This window comes from Halichondria panicea, chromosome 13 (genome assembly GCF_963675165.1).
Source record: "Halichondria panicea chromosome 13, odHalPani1.1, whole genome shotgun sequence".
Taxonomy (NCBI): Eukaryota; Metazoa; Porifera; class Demospongiae; order Suberitida; family Halichondriidae; genus Halichondria; species Halichondria panicea.
This window is the reverse complement of record NC_087389.1, coordinates 2,064,300-2,076,657: the sequence shown is the minus strand read 5'-3', so window position 1 is coordinate 2,076,657 and position 12,358 is coordinate 2,064,300. Positions and strand designations below refer to the sequence as shown.

The 12,358-nt window shown below is 41.3% G+C and overlaps 2 protein-coding genes across 5 annotated transcripts; one reads left to right on the top strand and one right to left on the bottom strand.

Annotated features, from left to right (window-relative positions):
- Positions 1-1,457: 1,457 nt before the first annotated feature.
- LOC135345934 (uncharacterized) lies at positions 1,458-8,465 on the bottom strand. 4 transcript variants are annotated; one of them, XM_064543381.1, is made up of 11 exons: positions 7,273-8,465; positions 6,798-7,213; positions 6,257-6,705; positions 6,054-6,192; positions 5,891-6,007; positions 4,727-5,844; positions 3,992-4,662; positions 3,821-3,943; positions 3,651-3,725; positions 3,219-3,599; positions 1,458-3,007 (listed from the first exon to the last, which is right to left on the bottom strand). In XM_064543381.1, the coding sequence occupies exons 3-6, from the start codon at positions 6,622-6,624 to the stop codon at positions 5,836-5,838; spliced, it is 633 nt and encodes a 210-aa protein (XP_064399451.1). In that variant the 5' UTR covers positions 6,625-6,705; positions 6,798-7,213; positions 7,273-8,465; the 3' UTR covers positions 1,458-3,007; positions 3,219-3,599; positions 3,651-3,725; positions 3,821-3,943; positions 3,992-4,662; positions 4,727-5,835. The 4 variants fall into 3 exon arrangements, with proteins under 4 accessions (XP_064399451.1, XP_064399452.1, XP_064399453.1 ...); XM_064543382.1 differs by having other exon boundaries at positions 3,651-3,713; XM_064543383.1 differs by lacking the exon at positions 5,891-6,007 and having other exon boundaries at positions 4,727-5,857.
- Positions 8,430-10,966, top strand: LOC135345926 (uncharacterized). Its single transcript, XM_064543373.1, has one exon. The coding sequence runs from the start codon at positions 8,469-8,471 to the stop codon at positions 10,872-10,874; it is 2,406 nt and encodes an 801-aa protein (XP_064399443.1). The 5' UTR covers positions 8,430-8,468; the 3' UTR covers positions 10,875-10,966.
- Positions 10,967-12,358: the final 1,392 nt, after the last annotated feature.

The window sequence follows — 12,358 nt, the reverse complement described above, 5'->3', positions numbered from 1 at the left end:
TCCACCGGATAAATCCAATGGCTCTACCCCACCAGAGAAATCCAATGGCCCTACCCCATCAGAGAAATCCAATGGCCCCACCTCACCAGAAGATCCAAATGGCCCCACCCCACCGGAGAAATCCGATGGTCCCACCCCACCAGAATATATGGACATGGACCTGTGGTGACTCATTTGCAACCAATTGATGATGTCCCCTTAGATCGTCCACCACCACCTAAGAGACGAAAGTCTAATCAGTCTGTACCTAAGAGTCAAAAGGTAACTTCTGTCAGCCACGTGCATGGCATAATTGTCCTGACATTAATTTTGTGATCAGGCACGGTCAATTAATATGTAGAACCTAAGATATACTATTAACTACATAATAATTATTGTACATTCTCAGACCAGGTATGCTGGGAGTCTCTGGATACCTGACTTAGATCTACGTTACAGGGATAGGGCAGTTGTAAAGAGAGGAAAACTATGTGACAAGCATATGTATAATTATGCTGCCCATGAAGTGCTGAGGTATCAGTTCCCTCATCTGCATGGTCTTCAATCGACATTACTTACTCAAAAAGAGTTTAAAGCAATGCAATGTCATGACTCTGTTGTAAGAGGTATACGGGTTAGGCTTATATAATGTTATCTCGATGGATCACTAATTATATTACTGTAATGTACATAGTGTATAATAATAATTATCGCCTATAATTATATGCAGCCGTTCAGATACTATTTGTTGAGGAAAGAGAGCACTGGGTTGTTTCCAGCCTCACCAATGGAAAACTGAGACTATACGACAGCTGTTCAACTGGAGAATTAACCTCAAGTCTTCAAGTACAGCTAGCTCAAATATACGGCAATCAATTTGCGGTAAACAACAAACTCAAAGTTTACGTTGAGCCTGTACAGAAGCAAGAAGGAGAAATGGACTGTGGTGTTTTCAGCATTGCAAATGCATACAATGCTGCACAGGCGAAGAGTACGAAAGATGTAACGTATGACTCACAACAAATGCGTTCACACATTCAGCACTGTTTTGAAGCTAAAACGTTCAGCACTTTTCCTCAATCTAAAAATTCGGCAGCAATCAACAGATGTGATCCCAAACAGATAATCATCGAGCTGTACTGCACTTGTGGTCTTCCAGAGACATATGATAGCCGAATGATCGAGTGTACAGAATGCCAAAAGTGGTTTCACTTTAAATGCATGAACATCAAGGTCAGGCCAAGAGGATGGCTGTGTATAACATGTAGATCTAATTCATGTTAACTGTATCACCAAACTGTTAAATTGTTATTAAATAGCTAGCTAGCAAGCTATATTATAGACATTGAATATTATTGTTTTGCCATTATTATACGTAGACCATTACTTGTTTTTGCCATTGATTCTCGACTCAACCTCCATTACTTCTAATACGTACGACGCTGGCCTCATCTCATACCGATATAATTTATGTGTAGAACCAGGAGTAGTTAATAAGAAGAAGCATGTATACGTGTACATATAATTATAATGGTTTATTGAAAGCAGTTTATAGTGACAGTTAATTAAATTTGAGGGATCAGGCCCTCTTGTAGGAAGAGTGATGTAGCATCACGTAGGGGTCCATGATTTGATGATCTTGTTCCGTAGGGGTCCATGATTATTTTGATGATCTTGTTCCGTATATAGGGGTCCATGATTTGATGATCTTGTTCCACGGATGCACATAATTGAAGATCGGACGGCAGCGAAGGATAGCTTGCACCTTAGCCAACTGATTACTACTGAGTATAGTTTTTTCCTTATTTCCAGGCGAGCATGTCTGCTAGTCTTTTGTAGAAGGTGGCGGCCTCTTGCCCCAGTCCACCTGTGGTTTATAGAAGACGTCGACGAGGGGGTGAAAACTCCTTGCTCAATGTCTCTGACGCGTTGGCCGTAAGCCCGTTTATTTTTGTCCTCATGTTTCTTGTACCTCATGTTTCTTGTAGGCAGCTTTGATGGTTCTGGAGCTGTTGCTGGGTGCATTCGGGTATATCAAAATATGCGTTTTGAACAGCAAACCAGAACCTCTTGCACGGATGTCTAAGCGGGCATTGTCAGTGGTTAAATGGCTGAGCGGTGGGATAAAGATTCTCGCTTAGTGGTTGTAGTCGGGGTTCTCATGTTCTGTGGCAACATTGTGGCAGACTTTGGTGAGAAGTGAAGCAGTCAGGTCACGTAGCTCGTTATGCCTTCTAGTTGGGAAGTCGCCCTTTGGTAAAAATCATTGCGCATGGTTTGCTGAGAAGGCTGAGCCACAGTTGCACTTAGTTGGGGTTGATGGCAGTGGCCAGCCATAACAAATACAGGGTGCATCTCTGAAACCGTGGTCATCAATAGGTAGAACTGAAAGCCACCTTCAGAGGTTGCACCTGGCAGCTTGCTCATCGATGAGGCACCTTTCTCTCCTGGTACATGGTAGAACATTGCGTTGCTATCTCGAGGGGGGCCCTAAATCACTATGGGGGGCCCATATCACTAGCGCAATAGGCCCCCCCCTAACACCCCAAATCGCTAGCGTTTTAGGGCCGGGGGCCCCAAAATAAGGGGGGGGCCCATATCGCTTCTACACCGGTACCTCTATAAAAAGCAGACATGGCAATTATCATTCTGTATATCACGTTGTCAAAACGTTAATTAGCTTTAAGTCTGCCATTGTTTCAGGGCCTTGACAGGGTTTGTAAAATCTTTGCAACAGGGCTGAACAGGCACAGCAATGACTTCAGTACCATACTAAGTTTACACATCCCAAATAATGCAGACAATAATCATGACAAGCAAAAAGTTTGTAATTGCTAGCAGATGTCACCTTGTTTTGACCCAGTCTTCAGCAGCTGCCACTTTGAGTGGCTCCTCTGTAGAGTTGATGAGCTTGAGGGCATCCAGGGTGATGAAGCTGAGCACACAACCACACTCGTGCTCTAACTCTAGCCGACTCTCTGGGAACACCATCTCTGGAAGCGAGGGGAGATTCAGCTCATGGCCATACCTGAGTTTGTATAGCATCATGATCATGGTAGCAAAATGTACTTTATTTACGAGTTAAATATGATGATTAAGAGATCACATAGATCTAAGCATTAATTTTTACCAAGCCGTGAGATTACCGTAACTATACCACAAACCACTACCATATAACAATATAGATAACCATATGCATGTACACAAGTCTTTTCTTCTCAGTTATGATAGATACTTACAGATGAATCAATTTTCTTCTTTCTTGCGGTCCTGGTAAGCCACATAATACAATAGATAACAACAATAGATGCATGTAAATAAGTATTTTCTTCTCAGTGAGTTTATAGATAAGCTAACTTTAATGTAAAATTCATTATAGAAACTACTATAACACTAGAGCGAAAGCATAACATGGCGAGAGGCATTAGCAAGCGCACGCTTGCAACACTCGTTCACTGAGTTTTTTGTGCACTCTACAGTACTGTTAAATTTTCTTCCAGTTACGATAACTTAGAGAGACTGTATATCATAGCTACAAAAGAGTAGTCCCATAGTTCAAAATATAAACTCAGGCACATTCAGTTGGGGTTCTAGCTTGAGTGAATCGAAGACGTTGAACCCTATATAGAAAAAATTCAAAGAAATTGAAAATATTTTTCGTTTAAACTCACCAAAAGCAAATACTTTGTTACATCGTTGTTGCTTTTAGAACCACTCCTTGACATTTTGGCAAACTGTGAAGAGAACTGATGCATCGGTGTGATTGCACGATAAAATATTTCCCAACCTATACTATATAGGTTATAACCTATAATTATAGAGCATGCAATGAGCAACTCACCATGCAATTTAGACGGCAGTAGATCTAAAAGGGATTTCAAAGAAAGATGAGTGGCCCCAATGATTTCATGCTTTCAGTTGGAGATTTAATAGTTACTGGAGCTTCTTTTAGTGTCTTCTTGTTCTTTAAAAAAATGTATTAGCTAGATGTATAATTATGTACAATACCTACCTTGGAGGAGAGTGGCTCCATGTAAGACTCCACAGACACTTCTGATGGTGGTGCGATGCTTGCTGTGGACTTCTTCTTTTGCACTATAGAAGCACTTGGAACGCTAACCTTTTCAGTGGTCACCGTTTCATTTAGCGATGCTTTTGTGGATGATTTGGTGGAGGCAACACTGGCAGTTTTTGGGATGCTGGCAGTCACAGAGACGCTGCCGATGAACATGAACTTTTCTTGGTGGGAGCAGAACTGGCTGTTTTCTGCATGCTGCTGAATTTTTCAGTGCCCAAAGTTTCATTCAACGATGCTTTTGATCCTTTTTTGGAGGATAAAATTATGGTGGAGGAAGCACTGCCAATTTTGGGAACGTTAGCTTCCTCTGTGTGCAAAAGGGCCACTGTTTCTGGCTCCATTTTGATATTAGCCAAGGGAATTTCAGGCTGGCTTGTACTCTGGGCTTTTGTGTTGAGCTTGGAAATTGAAGCATTGATTACTGATAATGTTAAAGATTTTGCTGAGGACGTGTATGTTGAGGCATTGTCTAAGTACTTGTCCATGAGTGGCTTGTCACTCTTCTGTTATCATAAAAATGTCTAAAGCGGCAACATTTTTACCTCATCAGGTTTTTCAGCATCTGTTCTCGGGATACCAATGGATTCCTCAGTTAATGCTGTTGTCTGTGTTCATTACATTTATGTGATCAATGTCACAACCACATCTGTAATGGCTGGATAAACTTACCTCTAATTGCATACACGTCTCACTGACCATGGGAGTCACCTCTGGGGTGGGAGCAGGCATTGGGTTGCCCTCGCCCTCTGCAGTATAGAACTCTAACAGTGTTCTCTTTGGTGGGACAAGTTCTTCCATACTATTTCTGATCCTTTCATCCTGCTTGATCAGTTCATCTCTCGAATGTATCAGTCTCTCCTCATAGAACTGCTTTCGATCCGCAGGAGTTATTTCCATATTGTTTTTGATACCAAGATGTGTTCTCTGTGAGCGGTACGGAAATACTCCCTGAGAGTGAACAGCTAAGGGGCTGACAAACTCATTATTAAAGTCAGACGCTGAATTTTCTTTGATTTGTCGCAAAGATGACTGACAAGAGATCACTCCTATATTACAGTGTATCCTTGCTGGTCTGGAATAAGCTGGAGGGGTTGGTATTCTGGGAATAGAGGTCTGTGTGAACTCTTCCTCTCCTGAATTGAGAGAGGAAATTTTTTCACTGATGCTGTTGCTGGTGAAAGCGTCACAATGGTCTCCTCGTTGCTTTTAGTAGATGTATATCCAGGCTCGGAGGTTCCATCCTTGTCAGAGGATGGACCCTCGGCTTTTTGAATTGTTGACCATATTGTGCTCAGAATTCCCAGAGTACTAGCTGAGTCATACTTGGAAGCTTGGGCTGTGCAAGAGCTTTCAGTTTCATCGTGAGTGGAGCACAGCTCTTCTTGGGGAACTGCCATACTTAGGCACTTGGGATTTCCAGTTTGGAAAATTTGTATGTAGTGAAGAGTCGCCTGGAATTCTTTTCTTAAGAATGTTCTCGATTTGAGGAAACATACAGTTCATGTCCGATTTGATTTGCTGCAGAGTCTGAACAGTTGTATGACATCTTTCTCAGTTGGACTCATAGGAACAAAATTGTTGCTACCAAATCTGAGGAGATTCATGTCTGCTCTGCCTTGATAGCACTCCCGAAGAATGTACCTGCCGAACAACATGGCTGATCAGTCTGTAGCTTGTGATCTGATCATCATCTTGCTTCCCAACCAGTTCCATCTGCCTTCCCCCTGGCTTTATTGTTGGTAGAAATGAGCACTCCTTTCTGTTCTTCAAGCTCTTCTTCAAACACCCTTTCATTGATCACTATTAATAACCAATATTCATTATAAATTATACCTTAATTGTGAGCTTGATCTGCTCAGCAACGAGCTCATCTATATTGCACTGCTCATTTCTAAGCTTATCAGCAGCTTTCTGCTTCATCATAGCAGCATCCACTTTATTCTGCTCATTCTAATGTGAAATAAAGTATAGCTCTATAAATTGTGTGATAACTCACATCTAGAACATTGAGAATGGCCTCCAGTGATGTCTTGCGCTTCAGTTCTCTGTTGTATTCTACTTTGCACTTGTCAACTTTATTTCGATCATTAAATTCACACGTTGTTACTTCGGCCGCCTTGAGTCTTTCAACATCCCTAAACCGAGACAGCATATCACATAATGACACAATAGTAAAGGCTATGGTTGGTCAAAACTCACTGGAAATCCTTGGTGTATTTTTCAGTCAGCTTTTGCCAGATCTCCTCGAGTGCATCCTTCTCAAGTCTGAGCATTTGTTCACAAAGCTTGTTGTCAAGTTCTCTGTTTTCTAATGACAAACGGTGGATGAGCTCTAGACCAGAGTCAAAGTCGAGATCAGAGTACGACATCTCACGAAGGAGTGTGTCAGTTGAGGACTCAGACCATATGTTGCTGCTTGTGTATCGCGATACACAAGAGCTAGACTCATTCACAGAAAAATCTGGTTCAGATGTGTGGACACCCATCTCAGGAATATTCCTGCGAGATATGTAAGTCGACCAATTTGGAGGCTCTCTCTTGGCTGTCTGGGTGATAACACGGTCCATCCTCTGTGTGTGAACATAGGCACTTTTCAAACAGGAGGTTCGGGCGGATACACAGTTTCTTTGTCTCCGGGTGAGAAGACGCTGAAAAATAGTATTGGTTGAACTCTAAACTAATTATTGTGATAAAGAATCTATACAAAGTACAATAGAACAAGTCAGTCCACGAGACCCACCTTGGCTTCTCGTTCCTTCTTTTGTCTTCTCCCCAGAGAGGAGGATGGGCATGTAGATAAGAGGTCACCTTGTGATAGATATGACAGTCGTCACAGGGGTTGGTCTCAAACACACCGTTCTTGGTGAACATCAGTTCTCCGGCTCGCGCTGATCTCCTAAGGTGGCAAAGATGGGACTGCTCACGCATGACGAGCTTGCAAAGCATATCTTGACGTTCCTCATAGAGACGGTTGATTCGGTTGGCTTCAAATTGCTCTTCTCTCGTGGGATAGACCGTTCCATCGACAGCAGTGAGACCCATTGTGTGGAGGTGTTTCTTAACAGCAGGTTTCTCGACATACTTGGTAGTATGCTTGTCAGCGAGACTGTTGTAATAGAGTGGGTCCTTGGCCTTCATAAAGCAGTAATATTTATTCTGTGAAAAAAGATGGTAGCAATTTCCAATAAATATTTGTACCCCAGTCGAAAGCTCACCCCAAAACCAGTTGCTGATTTCCATGCACCATCATTTGGAGTTGCAACCACCAGATCAGGTTGCAGTTTAGGTATTCTTGGTAGAGTAGTCGACATTAATAGCCATTCAAAATCCAGCAGTACTACTGATTATTTTGTGCATGCGCAGTTGGACACCGCGGCGGTGGGGAAAATGTGACGTGGACAATGTCACCATCAGTCATTAGGATGCATCCTGTTTTTGTATCGTTGTTTAATTCCTGGTCCCACCATAGATACACAAAAGAAAGGGATAGGCAACGCCTCACGTGATGCTAGGTAAATGCAGTGTGTGACGTCACACCCTCCGGTTGGAGGCGAGTTGTGCTCAAGAAAGTACACAATGATCCCTATATCTGCTTATTTTTCTCGTAGGGGGCCTAAAAGAGAAATTCAAAGCAATCAGGCATCATTCACACATACACCCAGCACTACTGATAGCTACAGTTGCTATGTTAGTGCCGAGCTTTCTTTTATTCAGCTTGATTTGTGTGAAAAAACACCGATTTGTCAGTTTATGTACCTATATCTCCAATATGAAATAATTTTATAACATGTACGTTTCACAGAATTAAAGTGTGTTTATAACTGCATGGAACAAAGCATATTTTCCAGCTCTCAATGCAGTGAAGTAGTAGCAGCATCATGAAACGTTTGTCCAAAGTCCAGAAAGTTTGCGTACCTCTCCTGCTCTTACTGTACATGGTAATCTAGTTTGAAGTGCTCTAAGACACAGTTTAGGTATTAGAAAGTGGAACACAAGTATCTTTATCTGTATTGTGTGATCGAAGAGATGGCATTTGAAGGACTTGGGAACAGACCTGTTATGGTTTGTAGAGTGTAATGACACCCCCTTTGGAGCTCACTTTCTCATCACTTTGCATATAGTAGCTCTAAAATATTAATAGCCTATGTCTAAGTGTATCTGGTGTCTCCTCAAGAGCACAGTTTGCTATAATACTACAAACTATTAATATCTTTACTGACATTTTGAGTGCACACACCCCTTTTTGCTCATTACACGCCCCTTTTTAGCAACTCGCCTTATCCAACGGAAGTGCTGGGTGTTGCCTATCCCTTTCTTTCGTGTACCTATGGTCCCACTGATCATCATTGTTGTACATATAAACTCTTGATACCACATGCACAAAAATCATTTCCATTAGATTGAGTGCAACATGAAGTACACAGCTTACTTTTCTGTTATAGCAATATTAGTATCAATTTCTACTAGAGTGCAAGGACAAAGTGCTTGCAGTACATGCAATGAAGGTGATGGTCAGTTCAATGGCCTTTGTAAATGTGATGGCAAGTGCGAATTGTTTGGAGATTGTTGTGAATCCACTCTAAATACTATTACGCCACCTGGATTTGTATGTCGTTCTATATATCCTGACAACAGAATCGAGCCACAAGTCAATGAATCGTTTTGGATGGTCTCAAGTTGCCCCAGCAGTTGGTCCACTGATGACGCCACCCAAGCATTAGTGAGGGACAACTGTGTCTCTTTGAACAGCTCTCTCCCTCCAATTACAGATATCAGTACTGGAATGGTTTATTCCAATGACTTCTGTGCCATTTGCAATAGAGCTCGAGGATTTGCAGTATGGCAACCCGACCTTGCCTGTACCAGTTACGTGTATGAGCAACTTGCTGCAGTAGGAATCCAACAGTTGCTTGCAATGGATCCCACAATTTTCCAAACACAATGCCAAACCTGCTCATACCAAGCACCCAGTCTCACCTCTATTCCCAGACCAAGGTCCTGCTTTCCCTCGATTTCAAGTTGCTTAGATCTCTCTAGTTTGGAAGTTCTAACTAGACAAGAACTGAGTGAAGAAATGTATACTGCAATGATTAAGACATGTGAAAATGGACCATATGATATTGTGATGACTAAATCTGGAACTCTGTACAGAAACCAGAATTGTGCAGTGTGTAATGGTGAACAAATTTATCTATGTCTTACCGACTCATCAACAAGTCTTAGAACTGAAATACCTCTGGAATGTGCACCTGTGCACAGACCCCTTGAAGGGATTGTGCCACCACTACCAACCCGTAATGGTATTCCCTTCACGATAACGCTTAGTAACTTGGGAGGTGGACAGGTACAAGTGTCAGTAATGACAGAGATGGTGACAGTGACTGTAGATTGCCCTGATGGAGAAGCTGCTTTGGGGTTGGAGTGTAGACCTACCCTCTGTCCTGAAGGCTACATTGAAAATGGAGGTCGTTGTGCTTTTCTGATTGGGAGCTCTGCTAACACTACAACACAGTGTTTGAGTGGCTTTGTGGCATTAAACATCTCGGATTATGTCTTCGTTGACAATGACACTCTGCTGTACAATGGTCAGGTGCTTATGATTGTTGAGTTTGACCTTATTGGACAGCCAGTAGTTTGTTTAAACAACTCACTATTTGGAGAATTTTTTGACTGTCCCAGTGGTTTGGTTGCGCTCAACAATTCAGAATTTACGGATTTGGGTAACAACACAATTGTGTATGAAGAAGAATTGTTCAGTATTGTTGAATATGATGACTTTGGCAGACCAATTATTTGTCCTCCAAATGGCACTACAATTGTTAGAAGTGTGACTATCTACTCCTATCCTGAAGGTTACTTTATTCTCACATACATTGGGTGTTCTTTGTCTGTTATTGGTAGTGCAATAGTTTTGCTGACATATGGAATATTCAAGAGCCTCCGAACATTACCTAGTTTGATCCTTATGAACGTTTCTGCTGCTATTCTATTGAACAATCTCTTCATTATCATTGGTGGACCTGTTACTCAAGCATTTCCCAACATAGAACTCTGTAAGAGTGTTGCAATTTGCCTTCATTTTTTCTTCTTGTCACAGTTTTCATGGATGACTATCATGTCATTTCAGATGGCAAGGACGTTCTATCAAGCGACTAAAATGAAGTTGGACTCTAAATACAAGCAAAAGGTAGTATTTGGTGTGTATTTTGTTGTTGGTTGGAGTTTACCATTAGCTATTACCGTCACATCGATTCTTGTTGACTTCACAACTGAAGATCTTGTCTTGTATGGTGTGTTGAAAGATGGTCGGTTGGGAAGTTGTTGGATCAATCACCTCGAATCAGCCATTGTTGCATTCATTGTGCCTCTAGTGATATCTCTCGTTGTCAACATGGTACTGTTTCTTGTAGTTACTACATACCTCTGTCTTGCAGCTCGATCAAGCTCAAAACTGGACAAAAAACATAATCTTCCTTTCTTCCGTGTGAACGCTGCTGTGTTTTCAGTAACTGGACTGACTTGGGTGTTCGGTTTTATTGCATTGCTTGCTGGCACTAACTGGGCTTGGTATCCTTTTATCATCTTAAACAGTACTCAAGGTTTTGTAATATTTGTTGCCTTTCTGTTAACAAAACATGTGTTTGCTCTTTACTGGAATCTTCTAGTTTGCCGCACAACCCTTGATACAACCAAGCCAAGCAAATCAGGTGAGAATACATCTAGAAGTCAGCAAAAAACTCTTCAATCGTCTACAACAGAGGCCACTCTCGAAAGAACACTAGATCATATGTCTACAAAAATCAGCCTCAATGTTTAACAATTCTCTTGAACATTCACCCACTAAATTTTCTTTACTTTTGCACTGCACATAATTATTTTCTGGTGATAGGATATGAAATGGAATTCAAAGTATGTATAATAAGCTATACTCTACCATGCACTGATGAGTGCACATGTATGACACTATGTGACTGGATACAGGAAGTATCACTGTCATACCATAATTATGCAAAGTGCATGGTGTACATGATGTACGTGGGCAAGCCTAGTGAGGTGTTATTAGTCTACGACTACACTGGCTTCTTACCCTATCAGCCATAGCACAACCATAGATACATTACAATTGTAATTTATAGTATCTATGGCACAACAAATTCAATTAGTGCAATTGCCTTGAAGTTCGCACAGACATGGGGGAAATTGCAATTGGAGGGATGAGGGGAAATGTGGAATCATGGTTGGACCTAGTTCTTGATTGCAGTGAGTAATATAATGTCAACTGCTTCGGCCGGGAGTAACCGAGCATGGCGTCCCTCAGAAACCCAAAATGTGGCCAATAAATAAAAACGAGCGGCCGAAAGCCCGTTGTTTTATATTACATGGTTACGTAGCCTCAAGCCATAATTTGCAGAGTGTGCATGGTCATGATTATCAAACATGAGTGTTAATTAACAGAAGTAAGCATGGTGTTAATTGTGTGCAACATGATCATCTATAGGTCTCTACAAACATTAATTTTTTGCAAAACAGAGCAAATTTAGCATTCTTAAACATGTGTGCACAGGTGATGATGAGTCTGATGACACTGGTGTATGTATGTGCAAGTATAGGTGAATTCATAGATAGAGAATCGATAGTTATGGGTACGCGTATCCTGTTGTGAGCGGAGGAACAATAGTGCATGAGGTAAATGTAAAGTATCTGTCATGATCTGCTGTTGCCATTCAATGGCAACAGCAGATCATGACAGATAATGATTCGATACGGGAAGTATCACAGCATATACCTACACAGCAAAATTAACACATGGATGTTATATGAGATGCATCGTTAAAATGACAGAAATGTATGTCATTTCTACATTAAGATGCGTTTTTACTTTATTTAACATGTTTATGTCACTGTAACGAATATGTTTTTACTGTGTATGGATAAAAGCTCATGGTTTCTGGTGAGTGTGAGTGGGCAGGCCTAGCCTGAGTTTTTATACATGATAGAATTTTCAAAATATGCGATCACCGGCATAACATTTTAACAGCCTCGATTCCAGGCCGCAAAGAAACCACTTTTGAAGAGCCTGGAGCTAGACTAGTGAATCACAACAATGAGGGGGGGATTAGTCAACGAATGATGCGTCTATACACTTAGGTCATAGCATGCACAATGCATGATAGATTGTGATGAGAATATATTTGATAAGGCTTCTGGTTTGTACTTGATATAAGACTCACGAATATAGCTGAATCAGCAATAAACTACAATATAATAATAGTAGTTCCTACAGTTCGATGTTCCACAGTT